This window comes from Coptis chinensis, chromosome 9 (genome assembly GCF_015680905.1).
Source record: "Coptis chinensis isolate HL-2020 chromosome 9, ASM1568090v1, whole genome shotgun sequence".
NCBI lineage: Eukaryota > Viridiplantae > Streptophyta > Magnoliopsida > Ranunculales > Ranunculaceae > Coptis > Coptis chinensis.
Genome location: NC_141464.1, coordinates 57,920,634 through 57,937,751, shown reverse-complemented (window position 1 = coordinate 57,937,751; position 17,118 = coordinate 57,920,634). Strand labels below are relative to the sequence as shown.

At 39.4% G+C, this 17,118-nt stretch overlaps 1 protein-coding gene across 1 annotated transcript; it reads right to left on the bottom strand.

The window, feature by feature from the left end:
* Window positions 1-5,112: 5,112 nt before the first annotated feature.
* Window positions 5,113-6,030, bottom strand: LOC147476938 (uncharacterized). Its single transcript, XM_086585869.1, has one exon. It carries the CDS (start codon window positions 6,028-6,030, stop codon window positions 5,113-5,115), a length of 918 nt encoding a protein of 305 aa, XP_086441995.1.
* Window positions 6,031-17,118: the final 11,088 nt, after the last annotated feature.

The following is a 17,118-nucleotide window of genomic DNA, read 5'->3' as shown; positions in this document are numbered from 1 at the left end:
TAGTTGTGTATTTTATAGTGAAATTATAACTAGGGCTTAGTTAGGGTCGGGCCTATGTTTCAGAACCTTAGCCCTGACCCTGCCTTAGAAGGCATTAGGGCCGGGTCGGCCCTGCCCCAAACTCTGTGAGGGCTTTAGTTGTAAGGGCTTTATAGGGCTTAGGGTCGGGTCGGTCAGGGCCGGGTTAGGGTCGTTAGGGCCAAATTCCCACCCCTACCACACGTATGTAGAAAAATAACAAAAAAAGGGGAAAAATTTACGTTACATAGATCTAGATATTCTGGAGGACTAGATGCATAACTAACAGTATGACAACGATAAACACTGTTAGCATGAAGAACTTGAATGCATCGTCACGTTGCTATTTTTCAAATTTTTCGATTGGATCCATTATGCGATAAAAGAGTAGAATGTGGAAGAATTAATTTGTGGAGAGGTAGAGAATGGGATGAGTGAAGTAGTGTGAGTCGGGTCGATATTTATAGGAAATAAACATGACCCTTTTGGGGAAAGCGTGTTGGATAGAGTCGTTGGGCCTGTCCGTTGGGCATAGTGGTGGATCAGTCCATTGGACTTAATCATTAGGCCCAATGCTTAATGCAACAGTATATTTTTTTTATTTTGATATATATATATATATATATATATATATATATATATATATATATATATATATATATATATATATATATATATAATACACACACACACACACACAATGAAGACAATAAACTTATAACGTACATAATAATTTCTCATTTAATTTGTCTTAAGATACAAATTTTTGAGAAATTAATAGACACACCACATACACTAATAGAAAAATAAAATGCAATTACGTAAGGACAACAAATGATAGAAGTCATTATTAAACTAGAAGTACTAAAGCTGCTACTGCGAATCTTCAGGGTTAGCGGAAGATGAACCCGGGTTACGACGATGATGACATGCACAACGAGCTCCCAAACTAGCTACCTGATCCTAGAGATCCTCTAAAGACTGCATCACCTGACCCTGAAATTGTAGCACCTAACCCTGAAAGTGGTGCTAGTTGGCCATGATCATGCGCTGGAGCACATTTTGCCTAGCTCGCATCTGGTTCTGAAATTCGCCCATGGAGTGTTCCATATTCACTTGGCGAGTGAACATGTTGCGCATACCAGTGGTAATCGAGCGGAGGGCATCCATTGGGTGATGCATATCTCTCATGGCAGCCTGATAAGAGCCAAAAACTATAGTTTTAACTCTTTAATAATATTACTTTTTTACCAATTATGTGATTAATAAGTAAGAGTTAGTACTGTTATCGTATTCTTGTGTATTTCAGGCATTGGAGTCGAATATGTGAAGAAATGCGTCCCTTTTGCTAGATAAAGGAGCAAAAGTTGGTTGCTAAGAAGTTCTATGATTAAAGGCTAAGATTCAAGGAGAAAGAGCCTTTTTAAGCCAGGTCAAAGCTGAAAAGTAAAAGTCAATGCGGGCAGAAATAGCGCACAAAAGTCAATAAAACTTCCACAGGCTGTATCATTGAACTCAGACCTTGGAATTGGACCTACCATACGTCAAAACGACCGGCTCAGAACGATCTTTCTAATGGTTCAAGCCTTAACCTAATCAGAGGAGCAGAAGTAGATGAAAAGGCTATTGAAGTCATTTTCAGCTGAAAACCCTTTGTCGACTGAAGTAATGAGGTTTTGGGCTCAATTTTCCGGCCCAAAACATGGCTCCTAAGTCCATGCACGAAATTGTGGATCTAGCCTCTTCTATATAAAGAGGCATAAGGCTTAGCTCTTAAGTTACTTAGTTTTTTTAGAATTCAATACCATTTTTTTCCCAAATTAAGCTAGGGTTAGGCAGACCCTCACCTACATTGATTTAACTATTTCGTACATAGATTTGTCCACTTGCGTCATCATTTACAATACATTGTAATCTATGATCTAAAGGGGGAACAAAATGTACAACAAAACTAGATGCGTCATGAAGAGAAGCTAGATAGTCCGCAGCTCGGTTCACTTCTCTATAAGCATGAGAGAAGGATATAAAAGTGAATCTATCTCTTTTCCTCTCTATCACTTTAAGCATGTCGAGACAGAACCAATGAGGTTTCTCTATCTTGTTGATTGCATTCACGGCTCTTAATGAGTCAGACTCGACCTCCACTTCCTTGTAGCCTTCATCGAGACATCTTTGCAAGCATATGTCAATAGCTTTGATTTCCTGAAATAGCACCGACGACAAGCCTCCACTGCCACTGAACCCAGCTACCACTTGTCCCTCTTTGTCTCTAATAACCCCACCTTGTCCCGCACCATTACTGCTCAGTGCTCCGTCTGTATTTGCTTTCACTCGGTTGCCACTTGGAGGGCTCCAAACACATTCGGTTTGCCTTTGCGTCTTGTATTTTGGTTCAAGGTTGAGTCGCTGAAATAGATTCCTTGCGCTGACCGTATCACCTATTTCTGGTCTTAGGACTTGCAAATAATTCCTTGTGTCTCTGACCAGTTTCTCGTATATCCTCCTTGCTAGTTTGGTAGAGTGCTGAAATCTGCGATCGTTCCTTTCCCTCCAGATATAGGCAAGGGTGAGAAAAAAACCTTGTATACCCTCCCACATCTGCCTCTTTGCATAGCCGCATAATCGACGACCACTCCCTGTTTGCTATTCTGCTATCTGTGATAATACCAAGAAGTCGCTTGACTCTAGAGATGATCTCCTTGGAATATGGACATTCAAAAAATAGATGTCCTGAGAATTCCCGGCTGTTATTACATAAACAACAAGATGAAGAGAGTAGGATTTTCCTTTGCACCAATCTGTCTTGAGTCGGGAGACTTTGCGAAAACAGCTGCCATATAGTGAATGAGTGTCTAGGTAACACCCACTTACCCCAAGCTAGCTTATGCCATCTTTTCTTGTCCTTGACTGGTGAGAGAGCCTGATATGCACTGTGTGAGGTAAACAGCCCCCTAGGGTGAGGCGTCCACACTACCTGATCCTGTGCGAGATGGTTATTGATGTCCACTGCTCTAATAACCTCCCTTAAGGTGTGAGACTGCATCAGGTTGACCGCGTCATTCCACTCTCCATTGGAAATGATGATACTCACTTTTGGATTCAAAGGAAAGTCCCATTCTGCCTTTGCTTCAGCGTCTTCGATCAGAGGTGATCTTGCACACCAAATGTCATGCCAAAATAGAGTTTCTTCCCCTTTTGCGATGGAGTATTTGACAAATTTCTTGGCTGTGGTTCTATTGTTCAAGATACTTCGCCACGTCCAAGAACAGTCTCTAGGAACTTGCATAGTCCAAAAGTAGTTGGATTTGATGTGTTGCTTCCAAATCCAGTCTACCCAGATGGAATCTACTTTCGTGACTAGTTTGAAAATCAGCCCACAATGTGCACCCACATTCCATCTAAGGACATTCATCACTCCTAATCCACCTTCTTCCTGTGGTTGACAAACTGTACTCCAGCTTGCCTGGTGCAGCCCTCTCCTGTTATTTGTACCAGTCCATAGGAATTTTGCAAAGATACTTTCCACTTGCTCGAGCACAGTCTTGGGAAGAATGAAGGTTCTTGCCCAATATGTGTGGAAGGACAGCAGGATGGACTTTATTAACTGTAGTCTACCCGCTGCGATAATACCCGTGCTTTCCAGTTAGAAATCTTCTGAGTAACCTTCTCTATCAAAGGTTGACATTCCTTGATGCCTAGTCGAGCAGAGATAAGTGGAAGTCCAAGATATTTCACTGGAGGTTTAATCAAGTCAACCTCTAAGATGGTGGCCAAAGCAATTGCTTCTTGATCATTAAGTCATCCCACTAGAATTGATGTCTTGTGCTTGTTGATCTGTAATCCAGTTGCACTTCCGAAGATATCCAGACATTCTTTCATGGCTTGTATGGATGTAGTCTCTCCCTTGCAGAACATAAGAACGTCATTAGCAAAGGCTAGGTGGGAGATTTTCGCCTTCTTACATTTGGAATGGTACTGGATAGCTCTACTGTTGAGCTTTTCCTTAATCACACAACTGAGAATCTCCATAACTAGCACAAAAAGATACGGAGATAAGGGGTCTCCTTGTCTGACTCCTCTGCCTCCATTAAAATATCCTTCCGGTGCACCATTTATCATGACAGAATAAGAAGGAGAGGAAATGCACATGTCAATCCACTGATACATGTTGTCCGGAAAACCAAAGGTCCTGATCATTGCCTTTATAGACTCCCAACTGACCATATCATATGCCTTTCGTATGTCCAACTTAATGGTACATCTAGGAGTGTCGTGCTTCCTGTCATATCCTTGAAGAAGCTCATGAGACAGAAGAATATTATCCTGAATGGATCTGCCAGGAATGAAAGCTGATTGGTTAGACTGCACTAACTCATCAATTACTATCTTAATCCTATTTGCAATAACCTTAGAAATACATTTGTATATAGTGTTACACAAGGCTATCGGTCTAAAGTCTTCAACTTTTGTGGGGTTGTTGACTTTAGGGATAAGACATAAGAAAGTGGCATTAACTCCTCTAGGAAATTTGCAGAATTTGAAAGCATTAAGAATAGCAAGAGAGAAATCATGACCGACTACTTCCCAGCACTTCTTAAAGAAAATAGGGGTGAACCCGTCTGGCCCTGGGGCTGTGTTCTCTTTCATCTCAAAGAGAGCAGTTTTTACTTCTGCTACAGTAACTTCCGCTTCCATGATGGCCTTCATGTGGTCGGAGATTGTATTTCGGACTTGCAGCTGACTGAAGAAGCTCTCTTCACTTATCTCCCTCTCGCTTTTCCCGGAAGGCGGTGTAATAATTTCGATGATAGTCTTGATCACCTCTGCCTGTCCTGTGATAGCAGTCCCTTGAGAATTCTGGATAGCCCATATCCCAGTTCTAGCCTTCTTTTCTTCAATGGATTTAAAAAAAAATGTTGTACATTTGTCTCCTTCTAGCATCCATTCACTGTCTTGCTTGCATTTAATCTCCGAGATTTCAATACCTGCTAATTCACTATATCTCTGTAGAGCTTCATGTTCCTTCTTTCCCAAAAAAGTGTCCAAAGGCTTAGATTGGAGCTGCCTTTGAATATCATATAGATTCTCTCTGGCCTACTGAACTCTTCCATGGATGTTTGAAAAGTTATTCCTTGCCCACGGCTTCAACCTTTCCTTCAGAAGCTTTAGTTTTTGCATCAGCACATACATGGGATTGGAGACAATACTACTCATCCACACTTCTTGGAGGATAGTGTGGAACTGCGGCTGGTCAAGCCAAAAGTTTTTGAACCTGAAAGGTGTCGCCCTCCTCTCGAAATCATTCCAAAAGAGAAGAATCGGCGAGTGGTCAGAGACTCCGTGGGGTAGAAATTCTGCCATGGAATTTGCAAAAACATCTTCCCAGAGACTATTAACCATACATCGGTCAATTTTGGTCATTATTCTGCCTTTTCCCTCCACCTTATTGTTCCATGTGTAAAAAAACCCATTGAATCTCAGATCGGATAATTGTGTTTTGTGTAGACAGTCAACAAATTCCTCTGCTTCTCTAGGGTGCATTGGACTCCCACCCATTCTTTCTTCCGCTTTGGTGATGTTATTAAAGTCTCCTGCTGTACACCAAGGCAAATTCACTGAGCTTTTGATGATAATTAAGTCTCTCCATAGCTGCAGTCTAAGGTTTTTGGTATTTCTGGCATACACTGCAGTTAAAAGGAACTCTTCATTCGTAGGTTTGAATCTCCCCTTGCAATGAATGTACTGATCCGATTCCAATATCTTATTCAATTCCATCAGTATAGGGTCCCAGCATATCCAAATACGCCCAGAAGGATCCTTATTGTAGTTATTTATATGCTCCCATAGCGGACAACAAGTGGTCCTAATGAGATCATATTTATCTTGCCTGACTTTGGTTTCGAGCAAGCAAAAAACACTAAGCTTCTTCTCTACTCTGACCTTGTTTATTTCTCTCGCTTTCGCAACCTCATTTGCACCTCTCACATTCCAGAAACACATAGGTGTCCTCATCGATGATTCCTGTTTTTGGAGCCTCGAGGTCTGCCCCTGTTCTTCTTGCCACTGTTGTTACTCCTTGGGTTCGAGTCCTTCTGTTTACTGACATCAGGCCCTCTTCTACCACATTGTTTCCCCGATCTTGTTGTAACTCCATTCAGAATTTCTACATTCGGAGTAACAGGTTCAGCCACTGCCACATCCTCAATCTGAATACGATCATGGAAATGCTCCGTCTCGATTTCCGAAGTTTCCGACTCCTCAGAGTCTATCACATAACAGATGGAATCTACCTGATTCCAGGTTGTATAGAGCTCTATCTTCAGTGTCCATGCATGAATCGAGTAGTTCAGTGTGAATTAATTCATAACTGATAATGTCTAGATTCACTCCCTCCCTTCTACTTCCCTGTTGGACATCGTACTCAGCCTTAGAGGACTCCATGGTGTCAGTCCCTAGTGCTTCACCACTCACTTCAGTTGCGTACTGAGTGGCGTCCACTTGCCCATTCTGATTCTCCTCTTCTTGTTGCTGCCTTTCAGGAACTACGCTATTAGAGGCTGGTGTAGACCTAGGTCTCCACTCCTGTGCTCTCTTATTTCTCTTTAGTCTCCTTTTTTGTTCTTCGACATTCTTACCCTGTCCTCCTGAGGTTCCTGCTCTACCGGTCCTTTGCCTCTGTCATTTGTTGAGTTTACATTCTCTGTAGTAGCTTGTGCCACTGATTCATTTCCTTTTGCAGCACTCCTACACTCAACAACTAGGTGTCCTACTAACTTGCAGTGGTTGCAAAACTTAGGAATTGGTCCAAACTGAATTTTCTGCCAGAATTCAATCCCTAGTTCAGGCACTTCCACAAATATTTGGTCCGGAATTGGATTGGCTAGGTCGATATCAACCAGCACACTAGCATAGTAGCCTTTATTCCTTTCCAGAGAGTTCAGGTCAACACGAATTGGACAACCAAGTCCTCTTCCCATACTCATGAGTATTTCCACTTCCCAGTACTCAAAAGGCAAACCTGGGAATTTAACCCAAACAAACGCAGATGTTTGTAGATGAGTTTCGATATTAAAATTCGGTGTCCATTTAGTGAATCTAACCAGTTGGCTCTGCAAATACCAAGGACCACCAAAGAAAATCCTATTATAGTCCTCCTCATTAGAGAATCTGAACAAAACACATCCTTTCCCCAAAGGTGAGAGCTTGAATGTTGCAGACAGTCCCCATTCAGTGCTGACTACCGATCTGATGGTGTCTAGGTTCAGAGTTTTAGCTTCTAGCCTAGCAATTAAAGCAAACTTGCAGGCTTCAATGCCTTTTTCCACTGCATCTCGAGAAAGTTTAATAGCCGGTTTATCACCTATGCGCGTAGGGAGAGGAAGAGCTGTGATGTCTACTGTTTGTTTCATCCTACCTCGAGCTATTTCAGCATATGAGTCCTTGTTAGACATGGCACTATTCCTAAGCGTGCCTTGTCTTGATGTTTCCACTCCGACAACCTCAGAAGGCCTTGTAAGCCTCAATTGATGTCTGTCACTACTAAGACCAATTGGAACCAACGCCATAGATCTCAGAGGGCCCAGAAAACAGAGGAGAAACTTGTTTTTTTTTTTTTTTTTTTTTTTGAACTCACTCAGATCCGTATCCAGTGGAGGGTTTTACCAACAGAAGAAAGAAAAGATGTTAACTAAGGAGATTTGCTTCCACTATTGAACACTCACTGTTAGTAGTGACAGATTTTACCAAAAGTGGAAACAAAAGGCGCTAAACTAGATAAGAAACTTTTGAAGAAGGGTTTTATTTCCTATTCTCGGTAAGAAAAAAGGGTATAGGATCAGAGAGCCACTTATGTTATCTCACTACCGGTCTCTCCTAAAGTTGTCCCCATTACAACTGCGTTTCCTAAAGCTCTAGAATTCAATACTTGGTTAGCTTTAGTTTGTCTTAATTTCATAATTAGTTAGTCATAAACTCAAGTTCTAAATTAGTTTTAATTCAGTTTCAATTCATTTTGAATCATTAGACTATTGTTCATTAGATTAATAAAGTAATTGTTATTCATTCAATAATGTCTTGTTCTTATTGTTCTTATTCCATAAATGATAGTTTAATGAATCAAGGCTAAAACTTCCATTAGAGGGGTTTGAGGAAGCCTTGATGATGACTTGATTTTTGTTACCATAGATATAGTTGTAATATTCTATTCTACTCTAGAAAGTAATTAGTTCACCATGATAATGGGTTTGATTGCTTCAAATGCTAGTTATTAGTTAGTAGAGATTATCATAAATAATTAGGGATTAGAAATACCCAACCTTTACGTGAAAACATAAAGATTTGGATTACAACGAATTTTATGCTAGTTTATTTAGTCGAATCAAAGTGGAATCAAATTCCCCTAATTCCTTCTCATATTGTCATCTTAGTATTGAATTGCCGTCATTTCATTTATCACATCTTGATTAGTTAATTTACCATCTTAGTTAAATTTTGAATCCATTACTCTTATCATTTTATTAGAATGCATGAACTAGGATACGTACATTCTAAACAAACTAGGAGTGGAACGAATTCTCTTCTCCAAATATTGCATTGATAACAAGAGTAGAATCTTTGATACATTAGCATAAAATTCATTTATTTTTACTTACATTTGAGTTTAATTATTTATTCTTAGGTAAAACTATCATTTTTCCATTTATCAAATGGCGTTGCTACTATCTTAGTTTTGTTTAGCTTCATTTCCTATAGTAGTGTTAATCCTACCAAAATCCCATTAAACCCACCCACCCTTGTTTGGTTATAACTATGGTTATTTACTTTAGAAACTGATTTTTTGGCAGAAATACACTGAGCGCACCCTGCGCCTGATTAGCCTATTTTTTAAGTGCGCCCCACGCTAAAGTGCCTGGACATCGTCCAAGGCAAGATCTCACCCCGCGCACTTGTTAGGCAAATTTGAAGCGCGCCCCACGCTAAAGTGCCTGGACTTCGAGTCAGGCAAGAGCGCGACCCGTGCCCTTGTTAGGAAAAATCCGAGCGCGCCACACGCCCTCTTCTGTATAAGCCCGATTTCATAGGTTAGTTCAAACTTTCATTTTTTTCAAAGTTATTCAGTGTTGCTATCTGCTAGAATACATTGAAATCACGTATAGAAGACACTATTCAAACTCGTAGTAAGGAGACATTCAGGTACTCCTTCTTCCACTCCTCACCTCTCCTGTTAGAGGATTTATTCTAGCATATCAGGGTTGTTTTGACTATTGTCATGTTTCTTTAATATTGGACTTAGCCTTGCATGAGATTAAAGTCAGGTAGAGAAAAAATGACTAATGTAATCTATCATGAACGTCAACACACACACCTATCTAGTACACCACACACTACACCTGAAATAATGGCTGAAGAAAGAGAGACTCCTCTCTCTGACTTTTACAAAGCCCTGAACGATAGCCCAAAATCTTGCATCATTCTTGCAGACCCAGTGAGGGATTTCTGAATCCCCCCGAATATATTTAATTTGTTACCAGTTTTTCATGGGTTAGACCATGAAAAACCTTATCAGCATATGCGTAGGATTGAACAAGTTCTTACCACATTCCATCATCCTACGGTAGGTACGAAACAAATTAAACTGAGGGTGTTTCCTTTCACCCTAACTGATAAGGCGGCGTCTTGGTTAACTGCCCAAACGCCTAATTCTGTGGACTCATGGACCAAACTTGTTCAATTGTTTATGGAACATTTGTATCCACCACTGAAGACAGATGAAATGCTTTCCAAGATTTATTTTTTCTGCCAAAATTATCATGAATCCTTTTTAGAGGCCTGGAATCGTTTCACTGATCTTCTTATAGAGTGTCCACACTATAACCTTGCGAAAGACACATTAGTTTGTGCATTTTTCAAGGGGCTTTTACACCATCACAAAGAGGTCCTTGATATAATGAATGGGGGTAGTTTTCTCAGTAAAGGAGCTTCAGAGGCTTATAGGTTTTTAGAAGATCAAACAAAACGTAATAATAACTAAGGGGTAGTGACGATATCTGTAACGCCCGTATTTAAAATACGTATTTATCTATTTATTTATTTATTTATTTATTTATTTATTTAAAATTTGATTAGATTGGATTTGGGATATGTGGGCCTGGTTTCTGGGCCCAAGTCTGTATTGGGCTTAGGTTTCAAATCCAGATATATATTCATATTGTTTTGGAGAATAGGGTTCTTAGATAATAAAATATAATAAAAATGGAGGCAGAGATAGAAGCTGGATTGCTAGAGTATTGGAGCGCGACGATTCGAACTATGATGAATTCGTAGGAGCTGTTAATACAGGTGAGTAGTTAGTTTTTCTACTTCACGTGTATACAGAAACAACCTTAATGTTCAATGTTTTTCACTCATTTTTACTGTTCGTTCTTCCTCGTCGTTTGTCGTTATTGTTAAACTATGTTGAAAACATTGAAATCGACATTTAACTGTCGAAGTTTGATTGGGCCTGTTAATGGCGTCGTCGCGAGCCCAAGATAAGGAAATTGTCCTGCCTTACTGCCTTATTGTTGTTTGAACTTTTTCTGTTGTGGTGGGTTTGTATTGGTTGATGTCGGGGTCAAATGCTTGATGATTGGCTATTGACGGTGGTGTGGGTGCTGTTAGAAGACTCGAAGAAGTCGTTAATGGAGGCGCCAGCCCATAGAAATCGTCCATGTATATTGCTTGAACTTTTAAGTACTTTTAATATGTTGTGTGTTGGTTGGATGATGTTGGGTGGTTGTGGGGAAGTGTTGGGTAGGTGGTATTGACGTGGGTTTGAAGGATGTCGAAGCTTGAAGGAACTGTTAATGGCGGCACGCCCAGACATCCTCCAGTAAACTAATTTGAACTGTTTTTGGTTGATTTTGTTGGTTGATTGATAATGGGTTGAAGTGGGGTAGTGTAGGGTGTGTGAGGGCTGTCGGAGGTTGTAGAAGCCATTAATGGCAACCAGAAATTTCCCAGATCTAGTTTTGGTGAAGATGGGGAATTCAAGAATTGAAGTTTTCGCTTTTGTTAAAGTGGTTGGGGTTTTTCCCCTGATCATTTTCGGTTAGGTTGGGAATTTTGAGGGTGGCTGATTAGTGGTGGCTGGCGGTGGAGGAAGAGAGCTGGTGAGGGAGATGACCGGCTGGGCTTGGGTTTTGGGGCCAAAGCCTTTTGGTTTTGTTAGTTGGGCCAGATTCATTCCTATTGTTTTGGACCTAAACATGAGTTAGTGGTTGGGCCAGATTCTATTATTTAGTTTTGGGCCAGTTCAGTTTAAAGTTTTTGGGCCAGTTTCAGTTCAATTTTTGGGCCGAACCCATTTGTGTTTTGGGCCAGTTCAATTTAAGTTTTTGGGCCAGTTTCTAATATTGTTTAGGGCCATTCCATAGGACTTAATAGAGATCCAAATGGGTCTTTCAACATTTAGACTTTTTGGTTCTAAGGTTTGGGGTTTGGGCTCGACTAGTTGGGTCCGAACCCTTTCCTTAGTCATGAGCCCATGAGCCATGCACCTTTGACCTTAGCCATAAACCATGGCTATGACCATGAACTGTTGAACATGGAAACGACAGTTTGACTTTGACAATGACGTGTTGACTTTGACTTTTGACCGTTGACCGTTGACTGTGGAATGTTGACTTTTTCCAGATTTTCACATATTTAAGAATATGGACAAATGTAGTAATAAAATATTGTCAAAAATGGTATAACTTTGTTTGTCATTATCTAATTAAGATTTGACGTGAGTAGTGTGTAAAGAATATAAAATTGGCACGTAACAAGGAGGGAATTCTTATAAGACTTAGATATATAAGTTTTTATGATAATTAAATTATATACAGACTTAGATTCATGGACTTTAGTATTGGGCTTTGATGGTGACTTGAGTTCACATAAATATATTGAACGAATAGATTTCATGATTGATTATTATTATGAGTTGCTACTTAAATGAATTGTAGTATGTATGAAGGCTAAGATATTCCATATGGTGTAGTGCAATATATAATTGGCACGTGAAATAATAAGTTTCGAGATTTGATATAGAGATATTTGGATATCGTGCAATGAATAGTATTGGCACGTGATAATGTGGATTGTATTATAACGAGAAACGTTGAGCTTCAGTACAATTAAGTATACTGGCATGAGATAGAATAAGAATTATTCTGAGATTTATATGTCTGACACTTGAATAAATTACGTAACGAAAATCCTAGAACCTAGCTACCACAACTCATGGGATTTGCGTTGGTGATGGGCATATGTGATATGATTGGCCCTTCTGGCATTTCAGTGAATCCGAATGGCCCTTCGGGCGTAAGTAATGTGATTGGCCCTTCTGGTGTTTCAGTGAATCTGAATGGCCCTTCTGGCGCAGCCGAATAGTGGCTTGATTATTCCGTTCACAAAATTAGAACGAGATGCGCGATATTTTATGCCGAATAATGGCAGTACTTACATAATGGCTTTCGTGTGAGGGTTACCTGGTGTGCGGCATCCCGCTCAGGGTAGTTACGCACGGAGTGGTTCATTATATGAGAGGAGGCATGTGGATGTACATGTTCGGCGTTGGGAAGCGATTGTGGTAGCCATGGAAACTAGGTAAGACATAGATACGACGTGATTTTAGGGACACACAAAGAAAGCCTTAAATAATATAATTATGGTAATATGTTGGTTAATGATATATCTTTAGACAGATGATTGTATATGGTTTTGCATAAAGGTAGGTCAAACTAATTACTTGTGCAAAGATGACCCACTCTGTAATTGAGCATGAAATGCGGTAAGTATAGAATGTGTTTGGCTGGTTATTAGTTTAGTTATAACCTAAGGCGCCTCGTGGAGGAACTAAATGCCTTTTTATTATGCGTATGGTTTGTTGTGTGGTTAGTGGGAAGTTAAGGCGCCTCAGTGGAGGAACTACCTGCCTTACTTATTGTAGTTAAGAATGTCGTATTAGTTGTTGGAAGTTAAGGCGCCTCGGTGGAGGAACTAGCTGTCTTATAGATTGTGTATGTATATGTATAAGTATATGTTGTATTTTAGGGCTACTCACACCAGCATCGTTTATAATGCTGACCCGATTTGCATGTTTGCTTATCGGGTGTATTCATTAAATGAACATAGTTGATAAGTCTTGACAGGTTTAGTGTTGAATAAGGTTGGTTGCTGCTTGTGGTTTGCGTTAGCGTTGCATTTCAAGATATGTTTTGTTTTCCCTTGAGGTGATATAGATTTTCAATTGAGACAATGTTATTTGTATTTTCATTTGTAATTTTAAATAAAGAGTTATTGAAAAGAGATTTGTAACCTAATCTTATTTGTAAATTTTTGTAATGAAGAGGACTTTTGTTTAAGTTAAAAATTTTATTGGTTTTTAAATTTTCCGCATGTTTAAACTGTTTATGGGTTTTTGGAAGTTGAGAGTGCCTCACACCTCGAAAATCGAAGAGTCGGAAACAAATATTGTTTTTCCGAATTCTGTCGAAATTCGGAGTGTGACAATATCTCCCACTCCGCTAGTTCTTCTTCAATAGTTAAAGGTACCAGTATGTTTGAGGTTAAATCCGATCCTGAGCTTAAAACTCTAATTGAATCCCTCACTAAAAAGGTAGATGATATTTCTTTTCAACAAAAGCCTACCCCTGTCATGAATGTCAACTCTATTCCATGTAATTTCTGTTTGAGTCATAAGCATCTCGACTCCTATTGTCCTCTCGCCTATGAACAGCAACTATCACAACCAGATAATGTTTGCTCCATTAATAGCTATCCTATTCTTAACGCCCCTTCGAGACAAAATCCAAACTTCAGTTGGAGAAATAATCAACAAGTTACACCTCCAGGGTATAATAATCAAAATGTTATGCCAGCAAACAATTACGACCAAGCTCTACCACGACAAGGAAAAGGATAAGGGAATTATAATAATTATGACAATAATAATTATAATTCTAATAGAGGTATCATTCCGATAAATAATAACTATCACAACCCACCCATTAATAATCAACGTGACATAGTTCCTATCACACAACGTGTAACAACCACTCCCCACAAACGGATCATTTCGACGCCTTTATGCAAACCCAACAACAAATTTTATAATCCATCCAACTTTCCTTACAGTAGTTAACCCAAGAAAAAGTACAACCAAAAGGTGTGTTTCTAAGTCAAGCGATACCTAACCCTAAAACACCAAACACAGCCTTTGAGGTAAACGGTAATACTAGTAATGAAAATGGAAATGTAGGTGAGCAAAATGTCATCACCACTCTTCGTTCTGGCAAAGTGGTTGATAACGCCGTAACTATGCCTGTAGTTACCCCACCAGTAGTCCTTACACCTGATATTTTACTAGATATCGAAGTAATAACTGAAGATCCTACCCTGTAGAGGTACCAGTTAAACCACAACCTAAGAAACAAAAAGCCAAGCTTAAATATCCTATTGATCCATATGCTAAATATAGAGAGAAACCATCGTTTCCCCAGAGATTAGCCATGTTAACCAAGTACCCTGTAGAGGTACCAGTTAAACCATAACCTAAGAAACAAAAAGCCAAGCTTAAATATCCTATTGATCCATATGCTAAATATAGAGAGAAACCATCGTTTCCCCAGAGATTAGCCATGTTAACCAAGGATACGAATTTTGATGAGATTAGGGAAGTTTTTAAAAATCTAACGATAAACTTACTTTTTCTTGAATCAATTAAAAAGTTACCTCATCATGCTAAGTTTCTCAAAGAGTTGTGCACCACTAGGCGTAAGACAAATATTCCCAAAGATGCCTTTTTAACTGAACCGTTTCTAACTTTATCCGAACATAATGGAATCGTTACGTACAAGGACCCTGGTCGTCCTACTGTACAATACACCTTATGAGATTCCCACACGACGACCGCGCTATTAGACCTGGGGGCAAGTGTTAACTTACTCCCTTATTATTTATATAAACAAATAGGTTTATAGAAGATGCAACCTACTAAAATGACATTGCAATTAGCTAATCGGTCTATTAAGTATCGTAAGGGTGTGGTTGAAAATGTACTTGTTAAGGTTCAGGATTTCTACTATCCTGCTGATTTTGTTATCCTTAATATAGAAGTCGCTAATGACTCTGTGCCGATCATTTTAGGGCGTCTTTTTTCGGCAACTGCCAACGCGCTTATAAACTGCCGCGATGGTTCGATGTCCATGTCTTTTGGCCACCTTTCTGTTGAGGTTAATGTTTTTAAAATGATGAAACAATTACCAGATTCGTCTATAGATGGGGAGGTTAGCATGATCGAGGCTTAGCTCAAGATTATTTTAATAACACGTTTCCAGAAAATCAGATGCATAAATTCCTTTCTTTTGGAAGTTCAGATTTTAAGGATGACTCTTACATAGAGGAAGTCAACGCCCTTTTCGAGTCTACACCTACCTTAGATCCTTATGCAGCTCCATCTACCGAGTATGAAGATTTGATACCTAAACAAGTCTTCACTATTCACGATGAGGAACCTCTAGAAGCCTTTATCAACATTCCTCCCACCCCTGTGCTTAAACCTCTTATTTCTGAGTTGAAGTATATTTAACTTGATCCGGATGATAGTCATTCTGTAATTATATCTTCTCTGTTGTCTGCGGATGAAAAGACACGTTTGATTAGGGTGATTAGGGAACATCGTTCCGCGATTGGTTGGTCCCTAGATGACATTAAGTAGATTGACCCTAATGTATGCATACATCGTATCCATTTGGAGGATAATGCAAAGACTTCTTGCGAACCTCAACGTCATTTGAACCCTGTTATGAAAGAGGTGGTCAGGGAAGAAGTCTTACGGTTACTCGATGCGGGTATCATATATCCCATTTCAAATAGTGAATGGGTAAGTCTCATTCATGTATTTACTAAGAAATCGGGGGTTACCATGTGTAGACACCCCATTTTTGCACCCCAGGTATAATTCATTCACGATTTTGCCTTGAATTAAATTTGATCAAATAAGGTGATTTGTTTTCTAGAGTCTTCATTTCTATATCAAACTTCTTTCTTTTTATCTTCTTTTAGTGTCTTTAGACTCTCCTCATCATGTTCTAGCTATGGCTGAAGTTTCGTTGCTTTCTGAGTTATGAGTTGAGAATGACCAAAATGCCCCTGTAACCCTTTTGAGCCCAAATCTCGTTTTTTCCACTCTTTTTTTGGATGAGATTATTTCATATTTGAATTCCCCTTAAAAAATCCTTCAAAATGAGTACAAGCTTGCCTAGGTTCCTTTTGGATTTCAGAAACCCTAATTTTGTCCTATCCCGTTTCAGCCCGTTGTGCGCACTGTTGTGTGTAACGATTTTTTAGAGTAAGATTTCGACCCAAGGGTATTTTTAAGAGTTCATGGACCTTCCTAATGGATTAATTAACATTTTTTGTGAAGAAGAGCTTGCCTAATTTTGACCCGGTCAAAGGAAATTTGCAGCATTGAAAATATGGTCAAAATGGGCTTTTTTGTGGATTTTGGACTTGTGCTCGTGGGCTGTGGATCCAGATCGAGTTGGACCTTTTCATTAGGTTTTCTAGCCCATTTTCAAGACTCCAAAAACCTAAAGAACCTTCCTTATTTGTTTGATTTGATTTGATCCCAAAAATCAAGAATATTCTAGAGAATATGCCATTTTAGAACCATGTTTGGAAACCCTGGATTATGGTCTCATTGAGGACGTGTAGGGTTTGATTTTTTTCCCTAATCCATCTGAAAGATCCAAAAACCAAGGGCCAAGATCGCACCCCTTTTCCCACCTCTTGAATCAAGGGCCAGATTTAGGAGGTGCATCCAAAAGATATCAAGCCATTGGATTTTTCTTCATCAATACTCATCCATTGGATCAAACTCATTACCATATTTGAATCCACGCCCAAAAGCTATAAATATGGGTCTCATTCACCCACAAAAAACATCTGAAGCTAGGAATTCGGAGTTAATAATCTGGACCTAGCTATTCAGAGCTAATAGCCTAGTAGTTTTCTTTTCTTGAGTGTTCTTCTTTTTTTTCTTTTCTAGTTCATCATTCTAGAGTAGAATTTCTT

What these genes read in the sequence shown, in the direction of transcription:
- LOC147476938 (XM_086585869.1), bottom strand. Translation starts at nt 6,030, where the DNA reads ATGAGGACACCTATGTGTTTCTGGAATGTGAGAGGTGCAAATGAGGTT.